The sequence below is a fragment of the Mustelus asterias genome (assembly GCF_964213995.1).
Source record: "Mustelus asterias chromosome X unlocalized genomic scaffold, sMusAst1.hap1.1 SUPER_X_unloc_5, whole genome shotgun sequence".
Lineage (NCBI taxonomy): Eukaryota > Metazoa > Chordata > Chondrichthyes > Carcharhiniformes > Triakidae > Mustelus > Mustelus asterias.
The window spans coordinates 89422-116645 of NW_027595350.1; the positions used below are offsets into that span (position 1 = coordinate 89422).

Here is a 27224-nt window from a genome sequence, read left to right on the forward strand (position 1 = left end):
CCCTAGTTACAACACTGGCATCTACCCAGATATGTCGAAAATTGTCCAGATATGTCCTGTACACAAACAACAGGACAGATCCAATCCAGCCAATTACCGCCCCATCAGTCCACTCTCGATCATCAGTAAAGTGATGGAAGGGGTCATCAATAGCGCTATCAAGCAGCACTTACTCAGCAATAACCTGCTCAGTGACGCCCAGTTTGGGTTCTGCCAGGGTCACTTGTTTCTTCAGAAGGAACTCTTCAAAATGCAGCTAATGAAAATACAATACAACCTACTCCAACTTATAAATCAAAGAAAGGGTTTAATAAAGAAACATCATTACTCCAAACTTGGGGCCTCACCCTGGGCCAATCGAAGCTCCACACAGTTCCTTATTTATAGTGAATCAGCTGGTCAGCTGACTATTACATCACTCTGTAATTGGTTCCATAGTTTACTGGGTCAGCTGACCCTCACATCTTGTTCCCGTTGGTCACATTTCATCCAATACAAAGTTGTCACTGGTTACATGCTAACACACTCAGCTCCTGACCTCATTACAGCCTTGGTTCAAATATGGACAAAAGAACTGAACTCCAGAGGTGAGGTGAGAGTGACAGCCCTTGACATCAAGGCCACATTTTACTGAGTGTGATAAAGACCCCTCGCAAAGCTGGAGTCAATGAGAATCAGAGGGAAAACTCTCCGCTGGTTGGAGTCACACCTGGTACACAGGAAGATGGCTGTGGGGGTTGGAGGTCAATCATCTCAGCTCCAGGACATCACTGCAGGAGTTCCTCAGGGTTCGTGTCCGAGGCCCAACCATCTTCAGCTGCTTCATCAATGACCTTCCCTCCATCATAAGGTCAGAAGTGGGGATGTTCGCTGATGATTGCACAATGTTCAGCACCATTCGCGACTCCTCAGATACTGAAACAGTCCATGTTTAAATGCAGCAAGACCTGAACAATATCCAGGCTTCGGCTGACAAGTGGCAAGTAACATTCGTGCCACACAAATGCCAGGCAATGACCATCACCAATAAGAGAGAATCTAACAATCACCCCTTGACTTTCAATGGCATCGCCATTACTGAATTCCCCACTATTAATATCCTGAGGGTTATCATTGACCAGAAACTGAACCAGACCAGTCATATAAACATGGTGGCTACCAATCTTGCAGAGAGTAACTTACTTCCTGACTCCCCAAAGCCTATCCACCATCTACAAGGCACAAGTCAGGAGAGTGATGGAATACTCTCCACTTATCTGGATGGGTGCAGCTCCAACATCACTCAAGAAGCTTGACACCATCCAAGACAAAGCAGTCCATTTGATTGTTACCCCTTCCACAAACATTGACTCCCTCCACCACTGACGGTACATAGTGGCAGCCATGTGTACCGTCTACAAGATGCACTGCAGGAACTCATTGAGGTCCCTTAGGTAGCACCTTCCAAACCCACAACCACTATCTAGAAGGACAAGGGCAAGAGCAGCAGATACCTGGGAACACCACCACCTGGAGGTTCTCTTCAACCACACCACTCCACACACACCCCCCCCCCCCAGTCACCCATCCTGACTTGGAAATATATCGCTGTTCCTTCACTGTCACTGGGTCAAAATCCTGGAACTCCCTCCCGAACAGCACTGTGGGTGTACATACACTCAGGGACTGCAGTGATTCAAAAAGGCAGCTCACCACCATCTTCTCAAGGGGCAACTAGGTATGGGCAATAAATGTTGGACTAACCAGCGACACTCACATTCCACAAATGAAGTTTTTTTAAAAACTCTGAATTAATCTGGAAAAATTATCATATCCTTAATAAATCCTGAATATATTTACTACTGTGCACGAGAAGCTTAAATTCCCGATATTCTGTCGTGAGTGGATGACCCTTGTTCGCTATTACTTATTTTGAGAATTGGAGCAGGTTTCTGGTGAGCACTGTAGAATTATGGTCCCCCTACATGTAAAACAAGATAATGTCAGACTTTTCTGGCTAAAATTCATGTCAAATTTATTGGCAGGGAATCCAATTATATAAAGTGGTACAACAAGTGTCTGGCAATGCACCATTTGATTTGACCAATAAGTAAACTTTTTAAAACAAAATAATGGAATCCAATATTATTGGTTTCTTTCAAAATCTTTGAACTGAATATCTCATTAACATTATGTTGATATTTGGCTGCAGCCAGTCCATCTCAATTTCGGAGCACAGAAACAGACAGGCAAATATACTGACGTTATCTTGTTTTGCATGCAGGGAGACCATAGGTGGAATTTTCCCGTCCCGTCCGCCACAGGAATTGTAGTGGGCAGGATAGGACCATGGTAAGGTCCGTTGACCTCAGCCGGGATTTTCTGGTATTGGGGCGAGCGCAGAAAATCCCGCCCCATAAGTCTGCAGTGCTCACTAGAAACCTGCTCCAATTCTTTGATATTAAATGTGTCAGTACAGTCTCACCAGCTCACAGGTGCCCTTCTTTAAGTTATAACCAGCGCTGGAAGATTTTTAAACATTGATCCCCACGCAGTATGTTCTCGAGTAAGCAGCCTCACATGTTGTGTGTGGAGCCCATCTCTGACTGATTTTGTCCGAATTCTCACTCCTCCCTTTAGTTCCTCTCTGATTTGTTGTTGGAATCACTCATTAGTACATTGCAAAGTCCCCTTAATTCTCCTTATCACTCCAAGCAGTCCTTTGCCAATCTGTTCACTTATTCTGGTGGTCCATAGCACATTGGAATTAATAATTATCTCCCCTAACCAATTTTTGTTCTGACCATATTTCCAATATATCGCAATTGAATTATAACAGCAATATAATTCCTTATCCCATCTAACACTATTATTTCTCTTTCGGTCACTGCAGTATCATTCCTTACTACCTCTTCTGCTTGTCCCTCCCTTTCTGTATTTCAAATAATATTATTCATCAGTAGAGCAACTTTCTGCCAAACTTCCATTGTAAGTGAAACATTGGAATGCATTTCATGCCCTCTCAATTCCAACTCTTAGACCATTCACTGCTGTTAACCAGGTTTCTGAGATGATACATGTATTCTCACTAGTTACCTCCATTACTTTATTCCTGATGCCTTTTGTTTGTGTGATGATTTAAACTTGTCTCTCAAACACTCCTTTCCTTATTTAACCTCTCTGCCCTGTTGTACATTTTCTTTTCATTTTCCCTTTTTATTTATCTCTCCCACTGCCTTATTTATTCCAATTTTCTTCCATTGTTTATTTACCCAGTACTAGGGTATGGCAAGCAAGCCAGTTTGAGTACAGTACATTTTACACTTCCCCTGCCCCAGAACTGTGCCATTGACTAAAATGTGGAACCCTTCCTTAACACCAATTCGTCCAACTCAGGCTGCCAGTAATAATTTTGAATTTACTACCCCAGAACCTACCTCCTCAAGCACTCTCTGAAAGACTATCATCTGATTTAATAATGTCATTGGCTTTTTGTGGCTGTATAGTCACATTTTTGAGACATTTTCCTTTATGTCCTTTTTGAGACACATGTCATTCAGGCCTTCCACTTACAACTGCAAGTCTGGCTTTCTGACCCCCAATTTTGGAATGTTCCACATCATTAATAAGTACCTGTTTTCCTTGTTTGTGTGGCTCTTTTCCCTATGGGTAACCTCCCACCTGAATGTTTCCTTGATTGCCCACCCTTGTGTCTTACCTTATCGAGGACTGTGTTAAGGTCTATACCTGCAACATTTCATTCCAGCTCTCACTACCCCTCCTGTAGGCACCTTAGATTCAAGCTCTACCCCATTGAAGGCCACCCTCTGGAACGAGATGTGTGGTGGAGCATAGCCAGCTGGTGGGACATTCACTCCTGACAATTTCATCCAAACGTTTGCCCATTTAGTGTGCTTTCCTCAGCCCTAACCCACATGTCTGCATGGGTTTGCTCCGGGTGCTCCAGTTTTCTCCCACGGTCCAAAGATGTGAATGTCAGGTGGATTGGCCATGCTAAATTGCCCCTTAGTGTCCAAGGATGTGCAGGTTAGGTGGATTGGCCATGCTAAATTGTCCCTTAGTGTCCAAAGATGTGTAGGTTAGGTGGATTGGCCTGCTAAATTGCCCCTTAGTGTCCAAAGATGTGTAGGTTAGGTGGATTGGCCGTGCTAAATTGCCCCTTAGTGTCCAAGGATGTGCAGGTTAGGTGGATTGGCCGTGCTAAATTGCCCCTTAGTGTCCAAGGATGTGCAGGTTAGGTGGATTGGCCATGCTAAATTGCCCCTTAGTGTCCAAGGATGTGCAGGTTAGGTGGATTGGCCATGCTGAATTGTCCATTTGTGTCCAAAGATGTGTAGGTTAGGTGGATTGGCCATGCTAAATTGTCCCTTAGTGTCCAAGGATGTGCAGGTTAGGCGGATTGGCCATGCTGAATTGTCCCTTAGTGTCCAAAGATGTGTAGGTTAGGTGGATTGGCCATTTGTGTCCCAAGATGTATAGCTTGGGTGGATTGGCCATGGTAAATGCGTGTGGTTATGAGGATAGGGCAGGGAAGTTGAGCCTCGGTGGGATGTTCGTTTGGAGAGTCGGTGCAGATTCAGTGGACCGAATGGCCTCCTTCTGCATTCTATGGTTCTATAGTAATTCTTCAAATTAGCTCTAAATGTGATCTGCAAGACAAGTTAACTGCATTTATGGAGATGCTTTAACCTCCAGAAGAAACAGAATTTATCGTTAAAGAATAAATGTAGGCTTTGAACTTTGGATCTTTTCCATCTCCTTATTTCTTTCATGGTATAGCTGGAATTCTGATCTTTTCAGCATTGTTATCTGGAGTTATTCACATCCCACGGGAACTAATATTGGCGTAAATTTGTGGCACTGAAAATTGTGCAGGATCTGTTGGAGCGTTCAGAGTTGTTGAACTCTCCATGTTCTATCTGCATTGTATTGTGGCCCATATTAAACTGAAGTGAAACTTGAGCATAGCTTCACAGCAGCCAACTATAGCCTAATGGCAAGATAGCAAAGTGGGGAGGCAGGTTTGTTTCAGCTGCTTAGATTTTGGGTACAACTTGAAATGCTTGCTCACCTGTTTCCAGCATTACATATTTTGATTGGGGTCTCAGATAACAGAAATCCTCTTCTGCATCATTACAGCACAAGATTGGTTGAATGTAAAATACAAAAAAGCGCTTGATGGAGTGAGAGTGCTGGTATCTGGAGCATTTTCCACATGATTTTCCACACTCAGTGAATGTAGCTGTGAGCGATAGAATTTCTGACTACATAAAGAAAGAGTTAGAATGTTGTACTCTTGAGCGGATGACCGCATTGCACCTTGTTTTAAGACGCAGTCCTGCCACACCATATGCCAAGTCAAAGCGAGGACATCGAGAGGAGGACCAAGAGGACCTGACCAAGGACATGGATGAACCTTCCCCTGTCCCCAACGTAGAAGAGGTCACACTACCGAAAAGTGGTAATAAGTTTTTCTCGTTTAATGCTTTTAGCCAGTTTGAATTTATATTGACCTATTGTACATGATACAATGGACATTTGTTGAATTGCAAGTAGATTGGAACTGTTTAAAGTTTATCTTATTTGAATTATCCCAGGAACTAGCCAGTTCCACCTCTCCAGTCCAAATGGGATTTAGTTCCTGACACCAAAGCTGAACGGCTAGTGTTCAACCTCTTGCACTGCCCAACGGCCATCCAATACGTCTTAAGATTGTATTTCTGCTCTGCTGTGCTGCAGTGACCGAGTGAAGGACAGAGTCAGTTCTTATTTTCAAATGTAAATCATAGAACCTTAACATCCTGCTCATTGTATACTGCCCTGTTAGTATTGACTGCATAGTGTGCTGTGGTGTAACATAGAGTTTTAGATTTTGTGTAAGTTTAACAAGTGAACCGTCAAACAATGCTGACTTTGGGAGAGCATTTTTGATTTCTGAAGGGTGTCATTGTCATTCGAGTATTTCAGGTGTCGATTCTGCCCCTTCTAGAGGTTTATAAATAACAGCTGTGTATTACACTCACGACAAAACACATTCACGTCACTAGATTTTGTGCTCAGGCCCAGGTAATCTCTGGACTAGAGAAATAAATTGAGTTAAGATCAGTAATAAAACCAAGTCTAGTGAAATCCTGTTTGATTCAGTGTAGTGAGAAGCTGCTGATAGCCGAATGGGCATCCCACTGGCTAGTACAGGCATCGCTGAATGTGAAAGGAGATTCAGTGTTTTGAAGGCTGTACCTAAATGCTGAAGGGAAGGTGGGGGTGTGAGGATGGTCCACACCTTCAAACACCAGCATGGAGCAGTCAGGCCAAATGGCTTGTTTATGTGCTGTACATTCTATATATGTCGTGGGAAGGAGCTTGCCACCATAAACCTAAAAGGTAGGTTAGTAGGTTCAGTCTTAAAGGGGAGAGCAATCAATACAAGGTACTGCCATTTATAAAGCCCTTGCATAGCCACAGTTCACCTTGGGACATAATATGACCTTGAATATTCATATCTGGTCAGTTGTAATGGAGGTTGCAGCTCCACCTCGAAGGTGAGTGCGTCCCTGGATGCCAACCCAGTCTTCAGCAGCAGGCATTCTGGTTTCCATTCACCGGGGTTGTCCGGAGTGAGGTCCGAATCTATAACAACTTGTATTTATAACAATCTGTATTCTAGAACATAGAACAGTACAGCACAGAACAGGCCCTTCGGCCCACGATGTTGTGCCGAGCTTTATCTGAAACCAAGATCAAGCTATCCCACTCCCTATCATCCTGGTGTGCTCCATGTGCCTATCCAATAACCGCTTAAATGTTCCTAAAGTGTCTGACTCCACTATCACTGCAGGCAGTCCATTCCACACCCCAACCACTCTGTGCGTAAAGAACCTACCTCGGACATCCTTCCTATATCTCCCACCATGAACCCTATAGTTATGCCCCCCAGTAATAGCTACATCCACCCGAGGAAATAGTCTTTGAACATTCACTCTATCTATCCCCTTCATCATTTTATAAACCTCTATTAAGTCTCCCCATATTCCCATATTCTCCCCATATTCTAGCCTTTAGATGCCAAAGCATCCGATTTGACCTTCTGACAAGAGGCAGCAATGCTGTTTCTGCTACAACAAACTGATCTTTCTAAATGAATGTACATACTCTTCAAATCTATTTCAACATCAAAGCAAAATACTGCAGATTCTGGAAATCTGAAATAACAACATAGAAACAGTAACACAAAGGGGAGGCGATGGCCTAGTGGTATTATCGCTGGACTATTAATCCAGAAACCCAGACAATGCTCTGGGGACCTGGGTTCGAATCCCGCCACGGCAGATGGTTGAATTTAAGTTCAAGAAAAAATATCTGGAATTAAGAATCTGCTGATGACCATGAAACCTTTGTCGATTGTTGGAAATACACATGTGGTTCACTAATGTCCTTTAGGGAAGGAAATCTGCCGTCCTTACTTGGCTTGGCCCATATATGACTCCAGAGCCACAGCAATGTGGTTGACTTGCAACTGCCCTCGGGTAACCAGGGATGAGCAATAAATGCTGGCCAGACAGAGACACCCATGTCCCACAAATGAGTTTTCAAAAAAGCAGCACTTGGGGAGAGAGAAGCACATTTCAGATTGATTGCCTTTCGTGAACCTGAAGAAATTGGAGATGCACCAATATCGCAAGTTTGTTCATTGCACGTTTACTGTTTTGACTCCATAAGTGGACTGACAGTCCTCTCGCTCAGCAGTATTGATTGTCCATTCTGACTGGCAGGTCCTTAGAACACTCCAGTATTATCAAGGCCTAGATATTGCTGTTTCAATACTTTCTGTACAGTAGTGTGTCTTGCAGTATGTAGATGACTGTTGAACCCTCAGTCACTATATGGATAAAATTACTGTTAACGTGCAGAATTAATTAAACGCCAGTTCATCTTTTCCCCTATTGTTAGAACATTCTCACAGGCGTAAACACAGGAACTTTGTGCTTTCAACTAAATTCGAATTAATTCGCTACTGAAAAGCCAGCCAGAGTGCACCTTCAATAATGGTGCTAAGGCACGAGTTGACCTGCCAAAGCTGGTCCAAATAGGGTATAGTAGCCAGTTCTGATATGGATTGCGTTATTTTATGTGAAAATAGAAGGAGACCACAAGACCTGCAAAACTCCCTTCATAGGAGAACCCATGCTGCTTACAGCGGACAGAGTGGGGATCTGATGAAATCAGGGCAAAGGGCCAACCTTCACCCAAGTTGTGGGTAGATCAGGATTGAGAGGCAATCGGGCAGGAGAAAGTGGTACAACCTACCGCCACACCAGGAGTGTGTCTGGAACAAGGTGTCCTCAGGAAAAAAACAGTTTAATAGCAAGGTTGACTGTGATATCCTGAGGCTATCAAAATAACTGGATAAATGGCTACTTGAATAGTTTCACAAACTCTGTTGTTAACCTGAGTTAATCCAGTTACAGTAACTGAACTAATGACGATTGTTGGATAAATATTAGAGTAAGCCAATGAAAGAAAAATAGAAGGGCGAAGCTGAGAAAGATTGACACTTGCCTTTCTTTATGTATTTGTAAAATGTATTCAGTCGAATTCACCTACCAAGATCCTTTATATTTGTATTAAAGTACGCATATGCAGAACATGCTGCAGTCTAAACCCTTCACTATGTGTTATCCAGTGATTCAGTGTACCGTGCTGCTTTCCTTGAAGAAGTTAACACTCTTAACCTGCTTCAAGAAGTAATGATGCCAACCATATTGCTGAAAAGAGAGACATGTTACCAAAGATTTTCATCTTCTGCTCATCTAGACAAACACAAGAATGCCAAATTTCAAATGATCACAATAATTTATACTACGGGAGAAAAGAGTATAGATTGTTGCAAGTCAACTCTGATTGACTGAGGCATTGCCATGGAGAAAATAACATGGAGCTATAGGCTCCCCAAGCTCCCTGTTAAAAGGCACAAGGTCGGGCATGTTCCTTTTTACAGAAAGTAAATCCCTATGTATGAATGTAGGTCACTTCTAGCACATGTAAATGGACCACGTTGCAAATTTGATTGATTATCTTAAATTGGTTGTTAGTGTAGCTATTAACACACTTGGTGTTGTTCAGTAAGTGCTGCCTAATTGTGGAATCACCTCTAATGGGAGACATTTTGTTTAGATTTTGCAAGCTCAGGCAGATTGAATTACTACCTGTACTCTGCTATCATGACCAATTCAAAGGAACTTGCTGCTTGTTTTAATCAGCCAGTCAATGTGATTTACAATCTAACTACCTGACATTACACTGGCAGTAAAATTCATACACCACGTTGCTTAGTTGTGTGGTAGGCAGAATATCTTTTTGGACTGACGGCTGCATCCTGTTAGTAGAAAATACCACTTATGTAGTCACTGCATAGTAACAGTGTGAAGTAGCTTACGTGACCTGTTGTTGACATTTTTGAGATTCTTTGCCTTTCCAGGGTAATTTGAGGTAAACCAGGCACTTTTCAGGTCTGACGATGGCAGCCTCTGACCCATTTGTGAACTTGCACGATGCAGAGCGAACAATGATCTGATCAGGATAGTCATTGTCCCACAGGATAGATTTGATGAGCTCTATTTCTGTGCCAAGCTTGCAAGGTGAGTAAGTGGCTAGGCCCCTATTTACAAGATTGCTGATAAAACCAGTTTTGTAGCACGCGGAGCTATACAAATGCACAACATTCCTTAATGCTCTTGAAGGGGTGGCATGGTAGTACAGTTATTAGCACTGCTGCTTCACAGCTCCAGTGACCTGGGTTCGATTCCCAGCTTGGGTCACTGTCTGTGTGGAGTTGGCACGTTCTCCTTGTGTCTGCGTGGGTTTCCTCCCACAGTCCAAAGATGTGCAGGTTAGGTTGATTGGCCATGCTAAAATTGCCCCTTAGTATCCTGAGATGCGTAGATTAGTGGGTAAATGTGTAGGGATATGGGGGTAGGGCCTGGGTGGGGTTGTGGTCGGTGCAGACTCGATGGGCCACATGGCCTCCTTCTGCACTGTAGGGTTTCTATGATTCTATGAAATCCCAAAAAGGCTTCTTGTAGATAGTAGTGAAGAACCCATTAGTGATTTTCTCAACTAGCAAGTTGAGGAAAGGGAGTGCCTCAAAAGTGAATTTGAGCGCAGATTGCAGTGTATTAAGGTGTGTAAGAAAATCCTTACATGTGGCTGCAGATTCAAAGATTATGCATCGGAAATATGCACAGGGGTAGGAGGTTATGGCTCATTCCATCAAAAATGTGTTTCTTTTGGAAACCAACAAGAATGTTAGTGAGTGCTAGACTGCGATACCTAGAGGAAATCCGATGGCCACACCATCTATTAGGACATACATGGTGTCAAGCGGGCTGTTAGACACTGCTCCTATGTAGTGGCATTTTCCACAAACAGGATTTTGCCATCAGCCCAAAGCAGATGTTCTACATATGACACAATTGAACAGTGCCATGTATGAATTTCAGTGCCAGTTATGGAGGCCAAAAGTCCCAGCAATTGGCTGATCGAATGAGACAGCGTGCTCCCTTGGCTGCGCTTGCAAAACCCAAACCAAAACATTGACTGTTCGATGTAATTCCAAAATTGGGCAACACCTTTTGAACAATTCCAAGTGTGCTGATAGCTATGCCAACAACCAGTTTAAGATAATCAGTCAAGTTCGTAATGTTTGCTAGAAGCAATATAGATTTATTGCAGGAATTTATTCTCTTCAAACAGAAGGAACTTGTTCAAGTCTTGTGCCTTTTTTGAATTACCCAATAGTTTGAGAAGCCTATAATTCCTCATTGCTTTCTCCATGGCAACAACTCGGCCAGAGTTGACTTGCAACCAATCAACACCCTTTTCTCCTGTAGTATATATTGTTATTATTTGAAATTTGGCATTCTTTTGTTTGTCCTGATGAAAAAGTCTCTAACGGCAACTTTCAGCAATATTCAAGTTCTGTACTCCAAGCAGCACGATGTGAGTTCTTAAAGGGGCTAGGCTGATGAGCAATTAGGCTGAAATAAGCACAAGTTTATCAGTACAATTAACTGTGCTAATGGATGATTAAACTGCATCATAAACAAAGCAGCATCACTGTTCTAAACCTACTGCCGCATTTATACTTTCAATTTCCCTCTCCATAGAAATGCCCTAATCCTGGAAATATCAATTTGTTACTCAAGGAAAAGGTGGTGGTTGAAGAGAGATTTCTGCTGCGCAGAGGTCTTGTATGGTCACAGCTGCTAGCAGATTCTTTACGACTGGCAGCTAGAAAAGGAAATGCGTTCTGAGCATGAACGGGTGAACCAGGGAGTCGATGTCTTCCAGAGTAACGTTCACAATGATTTGGAGTAGAATTCCAAAATCCACTGCCCAGTTTTACGTTGAACAGTAGGCACCATCAATAGCATCTGCAAGGGGACCTCAGGCATGTAGAAGGCAATCACAATGCGAGCATCTCTTGTGACGATGCCAAAGCTTTGGGAAATCCACAGTCCATGATGTGATGGCATGCTTGGAGGTACAATCCAGGCAGCTGAGTGAGGGATTTGGAGAGCTTGTTGCAGTGCAGCGCTCTGTGCTTGAATGAAGCTGTAGTTGATGTGAAGATTTGACTGCCAGTTGGGCCGTTTGACCAGGTCAGGTAATTGCCACTAGTCCCTTTCCAGGAGAAACAGATCCAAGCATACACGCCCCATGGCTGAACCAGGTTATTCCTGGCACATCAGCAAGACCATCTGAGCCTAGTGTACAGGGTTAGATGACCAGTAGAATCGCAAGGAGATTGTCCTTTGTGTCTAACCATTTCAATGAAGCATCATTTCGAAGTAGTAGTGGTGAAAGAGCCTGGGGCATTCATACATTTAGCACAAGAGAACAGCACACATACCTCTAAGGTCTTTTAAATGAAGTACCACACAAAGGCCTGTTTACTGATCGGGCATTAAAGATCTTCTGATGTGATTGGAAGAGTAGGTGACCTCTGTTGTATCCTGGTCGACGTTCATCCTAAAACCATAACTAAAAAGACAATAGTCTGGCCATTTATCTTGCTGCTACTTGTAAGATCCTGCTGTGCGCAAATCTGCTATCGCTTTTGCGTACAAAGTAATGGGGACTGCACTTCAAAAGTATATAATTGACTGTGAAGTAATTTAAAATGAGCTAAAAGCATGAAAGGCGCGATATAAAAGCATGCTGTTTACTGAAATAGAGACACGGCATCCACTGAAACCTCTGTGTTTATCTTTGTGACATAAAGAAAAGTAAAATAATAAAACCAACCTGAAAAAAACAAGAAGTAACATTTTGTGAGTTGACCCACTGATTGGTTTCCACAAGCTATAAGAGAAGATTGTCTCATTGATCAGCTATTGAGCCCATTCTGCACTGGGTCCCCATCCTCTGCTGACTTGCCATTGTCAACATTCTCTTCCTGATGCTGCTGCTCATCCATATTTAGACAGAAATGTGCAGAACGCCACTTTTCAATCTCTTTGTGCAGACACCCTGATGCAGTCCAAACATTGGAACTGTTTGAACACGTCTGCTCAGCAATACTCCTGGTCTTCATGTCTGCTTCCAAAAAGACTTTGCTGTGTGGTGTAGGTCTTACCTAGCTGACAGATTTTGAATGGATTGCCCATGGGAATAATTTTCACCTTCATTGCTTATGCAATAAATTTCTGGAGCTGATCACCCACTCAGTCTTCCTTCCCATTTAAATCAAGCAAGTTCTATTAACAGGCGGCCGATCTGCTGCCCCAGTCTACTGTTCAAGCAGTGATGGTAAAAATTACCCAAGTGTCTCTGAGGAGCCAACTTTCGACCAGTTGTCATTCCAGAATACTTGGGGAACACACAGCTTCATTAAGGAAAGGACCTCATTGTCCATCCCTGGGAGCTGTGCAATGAGCTGAAGAATTTTGTCAGCACTTGCAGAGCATTCATCAATAATTGCGCAAACGATGGCTGTTCTGAATGCTGACATCACAATAGCAGCAGCACTTAGAAAAGTATTTCACTGCATGTTAAACACTATGGGATGTCCTGAAGATGTGAAAGGTGCTATATAAATGCACAGCTTCATTTCAGTGCGGGGTGATTTTGTTATGGTACTAAGATATTGTACAGGTGCATGTGTGGTTGGTATCTCAATTAAAGATACTATCTCGGTGTTGAATGTAACATAATAACCAGCATGTCAAAACAAGAGTATCTGACCTTCCTTATGGAACAGTAGACGAGCTGATCATTGTCATTCCTCCTGCTAGTGCCCAGAAGGACCTTGTGGCAAAAGCATTTAGTCTTTGCTTTATAACTACTGGCAACGTGTTGTCGCTTCAAGAAGAACGCACACATTTTTCTGTGGGATTCATCACTGTCCCCCGTGGTTGATGCACAGCCTTGGAGAGCACAAAGTTTTAGTGGTCCTTCCTGTTCCTGTGTTTGCGTCAGCTTGTCTATCGGACTGAGAATTGCTCCCTGTGGCCTTTTGAAGCCACTGAGTATCTCAATTCAGCTCCTGCAACTGAGCTCCGTATCGGGCCACATTCTGATACTTGAAAACCATCTTTTGTTTGCATATCATGAGAGTTGATTGTGATTAAAATCGAGGATAAATTCATTGCTGATTAATTTTAAGAGCTCAGGAAAAATTGAGATCACTCCATGAATATTTTACTGCACCTTAATTCTTTCTTGTGTAAATTGGTTTTGGAAGCTTTGTGACCAAAAGGCAAGACAATGAGCAACAAGCAGATAGCTCAGTATCTAATTCTGTGCCGTGCATTATCATCTTGCAGCCAAGAAGTCTGGGGTAAGGTCATTCCACCTTTTTCATTGCTGTTTCCTAGCCACTTGTCAACCAGGCTTCGATAGCACTTAGAGTTGCCATCTCAAGTAATCCTTACATTGCTGCCCAAATTTAAGTGCCTCACACCATAGCGACCCTGGCAAATTTCCTGTTGTTATAGCTCCTTAGCAAAAGACTAACTGTCTTGGATTTGCACTGCTTTGGTACACTGATTTTCCTTGGAGCATGCTTAAGTGAAGACTGCCTATCTTCTAGAACCTTCATTCTTTGTACGATATGCATTATTCACATATTTTATTTGTATGGTCAGCAAATGGCTTCCCCAGAACTTGTCAATCTAGGTTTTAATGTAATAATGTGTGGAGGATATGTAATACTTGAAGAATGAGAAAGACCCTACAAGGAAAGGTAGGCAACCTACCTTTCTCTGCAATATTGTTTTGTATCAACTGATGTGTATAATCCTTTCCCAAGCTTTTTAAAATATTCAATCGGGGAGCGCAGTCTCTCATCCACCCTCCACGGATTAAGCATATGTCACGTTGCCAGCCAGTGACATACCAAACACCAAACAGTGCCATCAGCTTGGTTGGCAAGCTTCAAACTGCAGTAGAATGTTGAACTCAGACTTTGATGGTTGTTCTGGATCTGAGCTGGAAACAATCTTCAGTCTCTCTTTAAGATGTGGGATTGATTATAGAAGGAAGTTCAAGTAACTTGAGTGAGCATGAGGACAGTTCCCCGCAAACTTGCAGTGTTCATTTTTGTTACCTGCTGTGGGCTTATTGCAAACTCTTGGTGAATGTTTGCAGTTGTTGTAGAATAGTTTGCAATGTTTATATCTTCAGATTTTGTCTTTTAGTGAACACGAAGAAGGATTCTGAATCTGCTCCAGTGAAAGGCGGCACTATGACTGATCTAGGTAAAGAATAGTCTATTAATCAATGTATCTATTCATCTCTATCTCTCCACCAATCGATCTATCTATCCCTCTCCATCTATATATTTAGCTCTAATCTTCAATCTTACCCCTCTGTCTAAATTTTAGCAAAAGCAATCAGAGCACTCTTGCTCTAGATTTAAGCCCCATTCTATTTTATAATCCAGACTAAATTTCCAGCACAGTGCTTCATTGTTACCCTGTTGTGGGTGAGATGTAAAACCGAGATCCCCATCTACTTGGTCAGGTGAAATGTTAAAGATCCCATGGCGCTCTTCAAAGAAACATGGGTGCTTTCTTGGTGTCCTGGCCAACATTTATCCCCCAGCTAACCCCATCAAAGACAGATATTCATCTCATTTCACATTCATCTCATCTCACAGTCATGCACCTCATTGCCGTTTGGGCAACTTTGCTGTGTACACACTTTAGTTTGCATGCAGTATACACACTTTGCTGTGTTTCCCCTTACAACATTTCAAAAGTACTTCATTGGCTGTGAAGTGTTCTGGGACATTTTGCTTTCATGAAAGGAGCTATATAAATGCAAATCTTTGATTATCCAGAAGGGAGCATGATTTGCAGCAGTATGATTGTAATGGTCCAAGTTGATTTTGGATTGCTTCATGTTTGCCATACAAACATCAGTCACATCATTAGCCGCGTTCATTTCGGTCTAAGAATTGCTTTCCGTAAGAAACGTAAAAGGTCTTCGCACACCAAAAAAAGGGAAATAAATTGAAGTAACCATTTTAAAGAGATGGCTGAGTTAGATCTTATTTGCAGTAAGCTTACCAGATCTGGTCAATCGTGTTCAAATTGTGAGCAAGGTCAGTCAGAAGTGGAAGCTGTTGAGACCAACTCCATTTCTATTTGACAAAAACGTTGGGGGAAAAGAGTTACTCATGTAGTGTTGATTCCTGTGGGGGTAGACAAAGCTGCGAACAGCTAACTGTTGTCCCACACAGGTTTCTTCAGTTGTATGAATAGGGACCAGAGGTAATGACCCACGGCGTTGTCTGTTCCCTGGAACCCGACGTGTGTATGTACAGCACCACTTCAAGTCGCACTACATGAACAAGATTTTCCTCCATACTTTTTTTTTGTGAGCTACAAGATGTAAATTGCATTAAACTAAAAAAAAATGCACAAGGGGGATGCTCTCTTCAATCTGTTCAGAGAAAACGCAGCAAGACATGAATGCAATGGTGGCAACAGCTGGAGCCCCCTCAATGCAAAGTATTTATAGCATAGAAACAGGCTATTCTGCACAACTGGTCCATGCAATGTTTGAGCCTTCTCTCGCATCCCTTCATCTAACCCCATTACTTTATCCTTCTATTGCTTTCACCCTCACATGTTTTACCAACTTCCCCTTAACAGCATCTCCATGATTCACCTATTTCCCTGTTGATTTATTCATGGCTACCTTGTATACTCTCTTCCACCTTACCAACCGACTCAAGAACAGCTTCTTCCCTGCTGCCTTCAGACTTTTGAATGGACTTACCTTGTATTAAGTTGATCTTTCTCTACACCCTAGCTATGACTGTAACACGACATTCTGCACTCTCTCCTTTCCTTCTCTATGAACGGTATGCTTTGTATAGCGCGCAAGAAATAATACTTTTCACTGAAAGCCAATGCATGCGACAATTATAAATTAAATCAAATATTTATGGCCCCTAGTTCTAGTCTTGCCCAGATGTGGAAACATCTAGACATCTACCCTATCAAACCCTTTCATAATCATGAACGCCTATGTTGGGTTTTCAGGTTATCCCACAAAAAGGAGCCTCATGCTCTTCAATTTTTCCTGATAGGTATAACTTGTCGGTTCTGATATCATCCTAGGAAATCTTTTTTTTCCTTCTACAGTACCTCTGTATCCTTTTTAGAATATGGAGACCAAGTGTTGTCTAATTAATGAACCAACAGGCTGTGCCAAACTATGCTGAAATGTTTATAGAGTCGTAGAGTTTGACAGCATAGCAAGGAGCCCTACAGCCCATAATGTCTGTGACAGCCATCAAGCCCTTACCTATTCTCTTGTTTTATTAGCAGAGTGTCTGGGCACTGCGCCTTGAGGCTCATTTTAGGCTGTTCCCTGACTGCTCAAGCTTCATGTTAATAATGTGCTGGACATTGGCCACTCATCCAGGGCCCAGTTAGAAGAGCACATTGCAGGTGTTTACTGCCATATTGACAGTAACAATACAAAAACAAGGATCTAGATATGTAAAAGCACCCCTTGGAAATTCTTTAGGTTGATAAATTGGACTGCCTTTTGGAACATATTCAGTTGGCAGCATCAACTGAATTAGACCAAACATTTCTCTGGTGCAACTCGAGGGAAAAATACTGAGTCCAAGCTACTTGTCCTATAGGTCCCCCTACATAGGTGGCTGTCTGTGATTGCAAGTGCATCTCAGGGTACAGCGTTACCATGTTTACCTGTACCTGGATCACTGGTGCAACCATGCCAGTCGATTATGTGAAACACCCAAGAAGTTCATATTTTTATGCCTCTGGCAGTCTCGCAGGAAAACATCTGTCCTTCGAGAGGTTTATTACAGTACTGAGGGTTTTGACTTCTCCATTGCACAATGGATGGATCTTAGCAGAGGTTTTAAGAATTTGAAATTTCAGGACAGCAATCTTACTTGCCAATATGACGACTTCAGCTAAACTTTCTCAGGCTTTCAGGTGGCCCTGTAACCCACCCAGTAAGAGCTGACCATGCCTTATCCCTGGAACTGCCATGGTGGTCAGAGTTGTCTGTGCTGTACTGTGCCCTTAAGGGATAGAGCCTCACTTAGAAGGCAACTGAGCTCCAGGCAAGTGGTTTCTGTAGCGGTCTGCATGGCATGTCGTTCAGTTGTCGCTAGTTTTTAATTAGTTTGTTTATTAGTGTCACAAGTAGGCTTACATTAACACTGCAATGAAGTTATTGTGAAAATCCCCTTGTTGCCACACTCCAGCGCCTGTTCGGATACACTGGGGGTGAATTTAGCATGGCCAATCCACCTAACCAGCACGTCTTTCGGACTGAGAGAAGGAACCGGAGCATCCGGAGGAAACCCACGCAGACATGGGGAGAACGTGTAAACCCCACACAGACATGATGTGGAAATGTCAGCATTGGACTGGGATGGGCACAGTAAGAAGTCTTACAAAACCAGGTTAAAGCCCAACAGGTTTATTTGGTGTCATGAGCTTTCGGAGCACTGCTCCTTTATCAGGTGAGTCCACTCAGCGCTCCAACGCTGAAATGGTTTTGTGAGACTTCTTACTGTGTCCACACAGACAGTGACCCAAGCTGGGAATCGAATCCGGGTCCCTGGCGCTGTGAGGCAGCAGTGCTAACCACTGTGTCACACTAAGATCAGCAAGGCTGGTTCTGGAATATTTTCACGATTGTACAAGGCATTTCTGTGATCAGACATCACTGTGGTAGTCCGCTACTTAGGGTGTCCAACCTGCCCACCCTGAACACTGGCAATCCATCTCGGCTGTACTCTCTGGGTGTATAGAGGATACTGTTCATGTATAATGGAAATCCCCCCAGGTAAGTTAAGCCTCACTGTGTAAAATGACTTCACATTCTTCTTTTCAGCTGTTATTTGATAAAAACAGAAAGGAGCTTTTTAATACTCTGGACTGGCAGGGTTCATTTGAAACCATTTACACTGTTGGCTAGATGAGCAGTGATGATCTCTCTTTTCTCTTCTAGATGAACAAGAGGATGATAATCTGGAGACTGCAGGCAAGGTAAGAATGCTGCTCATACATTCTTCCTGTAGTTTTAGTGTTAGTTTTGTGGGGAGCAGTACCCTTCAGTTTTTATTTTGCTTGTAAACATCCTTTCTAATTGTGAGAGTTGCTATTTTTGAAGATCATTCCAACAATGCCACTTGTCATGGCTTTGCTGAAGTAACGAGCTAGATTGCAATGGGCGATTAACTGCACAAGTACTGGGCTGCAAGTCAAAGCCTAAAATGGCAAAGAGGCAGAGGGGGTATTTCCACTTTGTTGTGCAGTTTCATTCCAGTGCTTTTGCCTGCAGCTGGTCTTGTGCCAGTGCAGACTCCACAGCTGCTCGGGTAAGAACTATGAATGCCTCGGTGGACAAGTTCCGTGGACAAGTCACAGTTGTGGACAGCTGAATGTTTAAAACCATACAGACGTTTGTCTGCCTGCATTAGTGTGCATTCCGCTGACTGATCGTCTGCTGCATGTAAGACCTGGAATTCAGCTACACAATGCCTAATCTTCTGGCACAAAACAGTCTCCTAAGGTCCCAGTAGTGCAGGAAGCACGCGCTCATTACAAGATGGAAATGTGCTACAAGATGGAAATGTGCCACAAAAAAAACCCCTTCCAGGGTCTCGGTCTCAACCAGGTGTTAGGCTCTTTTATATCTAAAGAAGAGGTCTCAACCAGGCATGAGGTTCCCCATTTAAGTATTGGTTTTCTCTGAGACAAGTTGTGTAGCTGTCAACCATATCTATACACAGCCTAACAGACGGTCCTTAGTAAGACCAACAGACTCAGTGATTAAAATATGCTGACCTCAGTATAGAACTGGGATGAGTTCCTCCTGACCCCACATTCAAACCACCTAGGACATCGAGTGAGGCACTGGAAGAGTGAATGGAACACTCGTATGATGGAATGGTGGAATCGGGGAGAGAGGGTGTGACGCACTCAATGGGGATGCTCCTTGCCACTTGGAGTATGATCCAGGTGGGGTGTGTGAAGGTTCCAATCAGTCACGGGGATGAATGTTCCTGATGCTAATGAAGAGTCAAGCTCTGACAGGGAGCGACCTTGTATTGTAGCAATGGCACTTCTAAAGTAATCTTGCTCACAATTTGCCCACTTCTTTCAAACAATGATGCTGGTCAGCAATCAATAACATTGGATTCCACTCTTTTATCTACTGTGCTGCCTTCACTATAACTCGAGTTGTGTTAAGTACCTCTGTGAAACTCAGCTGATAGCTTGATGGGCCATGGTTGAATATTGTTTTCCCAGAGGCATTCAATTTAAGGGGTAGTGCCATTTTGCAAGGTGACTGCCTGGGCATGCCAGGAATGAGTTCTGTCATTTGTGAATGGTCCAGTTTGAAAAAGCTAAGTTCAGAGGTGTGGGGGGGGATCTTGTTGAATGACAGAATAAGTCCTTTGCACACAGCAGCAGAAGGTGAATTATGTTTTTCTACTAGGATGAGGAAGACACTTCTGCTGGAAACAAAGGGGAACAGACGAAGAATCCGGACTTACATGAGGACAACGTGACAGAGCAGACTCATCACATTATTATACCCAGCTATGCAGCGTGGTTTGACTACAACAGGTATCCCCGTGGTGCTTGTATTTGCTAGGCTGAAGCTGACATACATTTTGTGGTAAATAATGATCAGTTATTATGAATTAAATCCTTCTATGTTGGATATTCATTTTCACTTCATTTGTGCCCCATTGCAAAGGGTTTGCTAGTTCTCAGGATAACACTATTTCATTTGGTCTGCAAGGTATGATAGATATTTTTCTCCCATTGAATTCTATTTCCTGGATCTGACGTGCCAAATGAGCTTCTCCTGTGCTGTAGTCTGTGATTGTACAGGGGGATTATTAAAGTCCACAGCACCAGTAAAAGAACATACATGTGTTGTACGACAGTATACATTCCAAAGACAATGGGGGCGATTCTCCCATCCCGCTGCGCTAGTTTTGTAGCGCAGCGAGTCAGGAGAATCGCGCAGGGGCGATTCGTGGGATTCCTGCAAGCGTTCACGCCCTGCTGGCGTCTCCCAGCACCGGATTTCTGGCACGGTCTGCTCCGTGCCAGAAATCGGCGGGGAGGCAGGACTTGCATTCAAGTAATATTTTACATATCATTTATGTGCTATTAGCGAACCTGGGACTGAATTCTCTGGGCCCGCTAGCCTCTCCCACTCCGCCAGAGTGTTTCACTCCAGCGGGGGTGGCACTAGCTCCCCACTTTCAGGGAGCTAGCAACCCGACTCCGCTGGAGTGAAAGGGGGGGACAATCGGAGGCCCCCAAGGGGGTTGGGTGGTGAGGGAGGGGAGTGCCCCTTGGGCATGGGCTTCCTGGCAGTGCCAGCCTGTGCACCCAGCAATGCCCAAGAGGCAAAGTGCCCATGACCAGGGCTCACCTTGGCACTGCTCATTGTGGTCGGGGCATATGGGGGGGCGGGGCCGAGGGGGCAATCGGTGGGGGTCCCTCTGCCACACTGCATTGGGATTGATGGGGGCGGGAGGGAGGCCAGCAATCAGGGCCCCGCCCACTGAAATCTAATGATATTCGCACTGATGGCCTCTGCATTGCACAGTGTGTGGGAGATTCTAGTGTGTACTCCCACTGAAAAAAACAGCGTGAATTACTCCAGTTTTCTCACAAATTCAACACTTGGAATTTTTTGGAGAATTCCACCCAATACCTGCCATATCCAGAAGTCCAGATAGTCTAACATCGGCATCCATAAGGAATCAGAGAAGGAATTTGGCCTTAACCCATTCAGTAGGAAATTGTCGGGATGAGAATGGATGCCTATTCCTCTCTCCCCTTCCTCCTCCTCTCCCCCCAAGGTTTCGCTGTGTATTCAAGTCGATGGAAAGTGAATAGGTGGTCAATCTGATTCTGCTGGTCTCCCCCGGGGCTGAAATTGAGAGCGGGTTACCATGACGCTTATTTTAGGGAGACCTGGTTATACAGAGTGGCAGTTCACAGTTCCAACCAGGCCTGAATTATCCTTCTTCTCGACAGTGTTCATGCCATTGAGCGACGAGCTCTCCCGGAATTCTTCAATGGAAAAAACAAATCCAAAACCCCAGAGATGTGAGTATTTATTTACAGATAAGACCTTGTTTTCTATAGAGAATAGTAAGTGACAGATTGGTTCCCAGGCCTGCAACACATTGGAAGACTTTCGTCTGAGTTACAGTACTTGAAAGGGGTCCGTGCCAACATAAGTAGTTTAACATTTTAAAGTTTGTAAGTTTGTTTATTAGTGTCACAAGTAGGCTTACATTAACACGGCAGTGAAGTTACTGTGAAAATCCCCTAGTCGCCACACTCCGGCGCCTGTTCGGGTACACTGAGGGAGAATTTAGCACGGTCAATGCACCCAACCAGCACGTCTTTGGATTGTGGGAGGAAACCGGAGCACCCGGAGGAAACCCATGCAGACACGGGGAGAACGTGCAGACTCCACACAGACAGTGACCCAAGCCGGGAATTGAACTCGGGTCCCTGGAGCTGTGAGGCAGCAGTGCTAACCACTGTGCCACCATGCCACCCTGTACTCCCAATTTACGACGTTTATTTATGACATTCATTAATGACTGGCAAAGGTCTATCACTTTTGAATTGGCAGGTGAGGAGATCATCTTCGAAGGACCTTGATGACAAGTTTCAAGATGTGGCCAATGGCTCATCCCACACACTTATATTCAAAACAAATACCCTGCAGTCAAGGCATGTCAGGGAAGACATACAAAAAGTTGCTATCTCTCAGGGTGTACCACATCCACTAAACACACCTGACTTCTTTAAAGGATTCATAAAGAATCAGATATGTTACAATCCCCTTTGAGACCAATAACATTTAACAAGCAATGAATTTCCCAAACCAGCATTGGAAATAACCGTTCACGTTTTTAGACTTTTACTGTAACAAACAAACCGGAATCATAAACATAAAAAACAGAAGCATTCGGCCCTTCGAGCCTGCTCTGCCATTCATTTTAATCATGGCTGATCATCAAATTCAATATCCTGGTCCACCTTCCCTCCCCAATCCCCTGATCTCTTTAGCCCCAAGAGCTATATCTAATTTCTTCTTGAAATCACACAACGTTTTGGCCTCAACTACTTTCTGTGGGAGTGAATTTCACAGATTCACCACTCACTGGGTGAAGAAATTTCTCCAAAGTTTAATTATTATTGTCACAAGTAGGTTTACATTAACACCGCAATTAAGTTACTGTGAAACTCCTCTATCGCCACACTCTGGCGCCTGTTTGGGTACACTGAGGGAGAATTTAGCATGGCCAATGGACCTAAAGCACATCTTACAGACTGCGGGAGGAAACCGGAGCCCCCGGGAGAAACACATGTAGATACAGGGAGAATGTGCAAACTCCACACAGACAGTGATCCAAGGCAGGAATCGAACCATGGTCCCTGGCGCTGTGAGGCAGCAGTGCTAACCACTGTCCCACTGTGCTGCACCTCAGTCCTAAAACGTTTACCCCTTATCCTCAAACTATGACCCCTAGTTCTGGACTCCCCTACCATTGGGAACATTCTTTCTGAATCTACCCTGTCTAATCCTGTTAGAATTTTATAAGTTTCTGTGAGATCCCCTCTCACTCTTCTCAATTCCAGTGAATACAATCCTAACCAACTTAGCCTCTCCTCATATGACAGACCTGCCATCCCAGGATCAGCCTGGTAAATCTTCGCTGTACTCTACAGCAAGGACATCCTTCCTCAGATAAGGACACCAAAACTGCACACAATCAACACAGAATAAAAGAAAGGGTACTTATACTTTAACTTACTAGTCCAGTCGAGGTGCATCTCACAACCCTTTCACTATGCACCTTGTAGCGCTGCAAGAACAAGTCCAGAGTTCCTCCCGGCTGTCCAGCAGACTCATTTCACCCTGCTGCACTAGGTTGAAACTCTGTGTCCTTTGAAAGTCATTCCACTCAACCTGAGTCTTCCAGATTCGAATTTCACCAGCAAGGCCCACCTCAGCAACTCCTTGTTCCTTAAGTCTCCAAGCATCGCGTTGGTTCGGTCCCCTTCCTTTTGAACAGAAATCCCACTCTCACAAGCATCCTGCTTAACAGTCCTGCTCTATTGCACCCGGCAGTATCTGCTTTGCCTCTCTCCATGTCTCACAAAGCAGCTGTCCCTTTACTGTGAGTTACTGTGTGCAGGTGTGCAAAATCTCACTTGATTTCAAAAGGTTTCTGTTTGAGTTACATCTCCATGACAACCCAACCACATAGGCATGTATCTGTGATTGGGTGTTTTTGAATTCCCAATTCAGTTAACCTTAAGTTAAAGGACTGTTTTGTAAAGTCCAGTGTTGATAACAGAGGGCAGCTATAAGCAACTAGCCAATGTGGATTTCAAAGTCCTGGTTGTTGGGCTAGTTTGGTATCCAGCACAAAAAGGTGGCCTAATCGTTAGCATTTTGGCTCCCATCATAATCACATAAATCTGAAACAATGGCGCAGTGGTCACGGTTTTTAATGAACAGCACTGTGGCAGATTTTGAAATTGAACTCAACAAATTTGGTATTTGTGTACTGGAACCATAAGAACGATGATAAAAACAACCTGAATGGCATCAATGAGTTCATTTAAGTCTTAGATGGAAGAGAGCCTATCACCCCTATCTGTTCTGACCAACACTAGGCCCACACTGAGGTTGACCCTCCACAAAGATTACAGCAGTCATAGAATCCCTACAGTGCAGAAGGAGGCCATTTGGCCCATCGAGGCTGCACCGACAACAATTCCATCCAGGCCTTATCCTTGTAACCCCACATATTTACCCTGCTAATCTCCCTGACACTAAGGGGCAATTTAGCACGGCCAATCCACCTAAACTGCACATCTTTGTACTGTGGGAGGAAACTGGAGCACCCGGAGGAAACCCACGCTGACACGGGGAGAATGTGCAAACTCCACACACACAATGACCCAAGGCTGGAATTGAACCTAGATCCATGACGCTGTGAGACAGCAGTGCTAACCACTGTGCCACCTTGCCACTGCCACCGTGCCGCCCATGTTCATGGAGAAGGCTCACCACCAGGGGAACTAGGGTCACTGAGGTCTGCAGCACAGAATAGGCCCTTCAGCCCATCGCATCTGTGCCAGTCAAAGACAAACCGCCTAACTTGGCATCGCAAGTGTACATCTAAAAACTTCTTAACTGTTATGAGGTTTTTTTTCCTCTCTCTCAATCTATATCCATTCAGTTAATAATCTACCTCGGGATGGGCAATAAATGTGGTCAGTGACAGCCACATCCCAAAATCACATTTTTAAGACTCCCATGCAGACCTCAATGAGGTGGAGCAGACAGCCATTTTGCTTATTCTTCTCGCTGAGGTGGCACTTTGAAGGAGTCCCAGATGAGGTAGTTACCAAGCACACAGTGTGCTGTCACTCATGGGAAGTACCAGAGAGAGAAGCAGTAATAGCCAATAAAGCATGTCCAGCAATAGTGAGAAAATAAAATCCTTCCAAATTTTGTTCTGCCAAAGAGACTCTCTTAGATTCACTCACTCCTGTAAGTAAATCCCATGTCCCTTATCTGCCAGAATTGACTTATGCTGCCTAATATCTAACAGTGCAGTAACCTAACCACCTAATGGTATAACAGTAGTATCCCATTGTGATCTTAACTTGATATCTTTTTTTACATGTATGCCTCTGACCTTTTCAAAGGTGGCTTAAGAAAACACTTAGTAAGTTGGGACCACACATGAATCATTAGGGTGCTTTATCTCACAAGGTGAACAGACAGAGCAACAGTCATGGTCACACTCACTTAATTCAATAAGTACAATGTGTCTTTGTGTAATACATAATACTGAACATGCTGTACTTTCACAAATCAATGAGTTCTTCCACTTGACATAAACAAAATAAATTCCCCTATTCTTCTGTGCCTGGCCAAAGTGTTCCCTCGTAGCTTCCTGTTTAAAGCTTGACTGACTTTGCTGGACCTGATTGCCTGTGTCTCTGCCACTAGCTTTAACATCCCAGTGTTCACAACCTGAGGGGTGGCCATTTGCTGAGTCTGTGGAACGAGAAGCCTTCTCACTTGATGAGTGTGAGATGTTTACTGATTCCCAAGACAGGCTTAATGATTTGCTCATTATCTTACTGTCTTTGGGGGAGCAATATCAGGCAGGCAATATCAAGGTGGCACGTAGCATGATGGTTAGCACAAGGCAGGGACCCGGCTTAAATTCCGGCCTTGGGTGACTGCCTGTGTGGAGTTTGCACGTTCTCCCCGTGTCTCCTTGGGTTTCCTCTGGATGTTCCAGTTTCCTCCTACAGTCCAAAGATGTGTAGGTTAGGGGAATTGGCCATGCTAACTTGTCCCTTAGTGTCCAAAGATATGAAGGTTAGGTGGATTGACCATGCTAAATTGCCCACTGGTCTGCAAAGATGTGCAGGTTAGGTGGATTGGCCATGCTAAATTGCCCCTTGGTGTCCAGAGCTGTGTAGGTTAGGTGGATAGGCCATGGGATGGCTCTTTCGGAGAGTCGGTGCAGACTCGATGGGCCGAATGGTTCCGTTCTGCACTGTAGGGACTCTATGGTTCTAATATCAGTGTCTAGTCTATTAGCATATTAACCAGCTTTCATCTTTGTGCTTGGTTTTGAACTTGTGTAAAAACACAATCCTTAAATGCAGCTCTTTGATAGAATCCTAGAACCCCTACAGTACAGAAGGAGGCCATTTGGCCCATCGAGTCTGCACCAACCACAACCAGGTCCTATCCCCATAACCCCACGTATTTACTCTGCTAATTCCCCTGACACTAAGGTCAATTTAGCATGGCCAATCAACCGAACTTACACATCTTTGGAAACCAGAGCACCCGGAGGAAACCCACGCAGAACCAGGAGAATGTGCAGACTCCACACAGACAGTGACCCGAGCCGGGAATCGAACCCGGGTCCCTGGCGCTGTGAGGCAGCAGTGCTAACCACTGTGTGCCAGTTGTGTCGCTGTTCAATCCACCGCAGCCGCGGGGCCCGCTGCTCCTCCCGGGACTCTGGCGGCGGAGGAGAAGCTGTGAGGAGGCGGTGAGAGGCCAGCACGGGGTTTTTGTGGCCGGGCAGGTGTTGCTGGAGCTGTCAGCTCTTTTTCCACATCCTTTCTGCGGATAACTGGTCAAGAAGTCCCCAAGCTTGGCAGACGGAAGAAACATCCCACACCAGTACATCTCCGCAGCGCAGATTTTATGTGCACACCTATCGTGAAAGAGGAAACACCTCTTTCACGTGTGGGACCAATTTGTATGGGGCTGATTGAATTTAGGACCTCTACTGAGGACCACGTGCATTCATCATGAGGCCTTCAGAAATGTGAAAACCAGATTCCGGAATATTTTAGAGGGATTGGCTTTACTTGAATTAAATTCAAAATTTGTAAAACTGTAAGAAAGAAACTTGATTTTGCACAGCACCGTTCACATTCCGGGGAGACCTCCAAGTGCTTTGCAGGGGCAGCCAATTTTGTACAGCCAGCTCCCACAGACAGCAATTAGATCAGTGAATATTGTTCAGGTAGCCTGATCTTGGAATCGTGTCATAGGATCTTTTGCTTCCACTCAGCCAGGCAGCTAGGGCTTGGTTTAACACCCCATTTAAAAGGCAG

The 27224-nt window shown here is 44.1% G+C and overlaps 1 protein-coding gene across 6 annotated transcripts in view; it reads left to right on the plus strand.

The window, feature by feature from the left end:
- The window catches only part of smarcc2 (SWI/SNF related BAF chromatin remodeling complex subunit C2), a 305878-nt gene that overhangs the window by 89415 nt on the left and 189239 nt on the right, over positions 1-27224 (plus strand). For 5 of the 6 annotated variants that reach the window (XM_078208999.1, XM_078209004.1, XM_078209000.1 and 2 more), the window contains exons 11-15: positions 5331-5461; positions 14700-14759; positions 18511-18548; positions 20005-20135; positions 21570-21641. In XM_078208999.1, the coding sequence (XP_078065125.1) occupies positions 5331-5461; positions 14700-14759; positions 18511-18548; positions 20005-20135; positions 21570-21641 (432 nt within the window). The remainder of the gene's footprint in view (positions 1-5330; positions 5462-14699; positions 14760-18510; positions 18549-20004; positions 20136-21569; positions 21642-27224) is intronic. The other variant, XM_078209003.1, reaches the window with a different exon arrangement.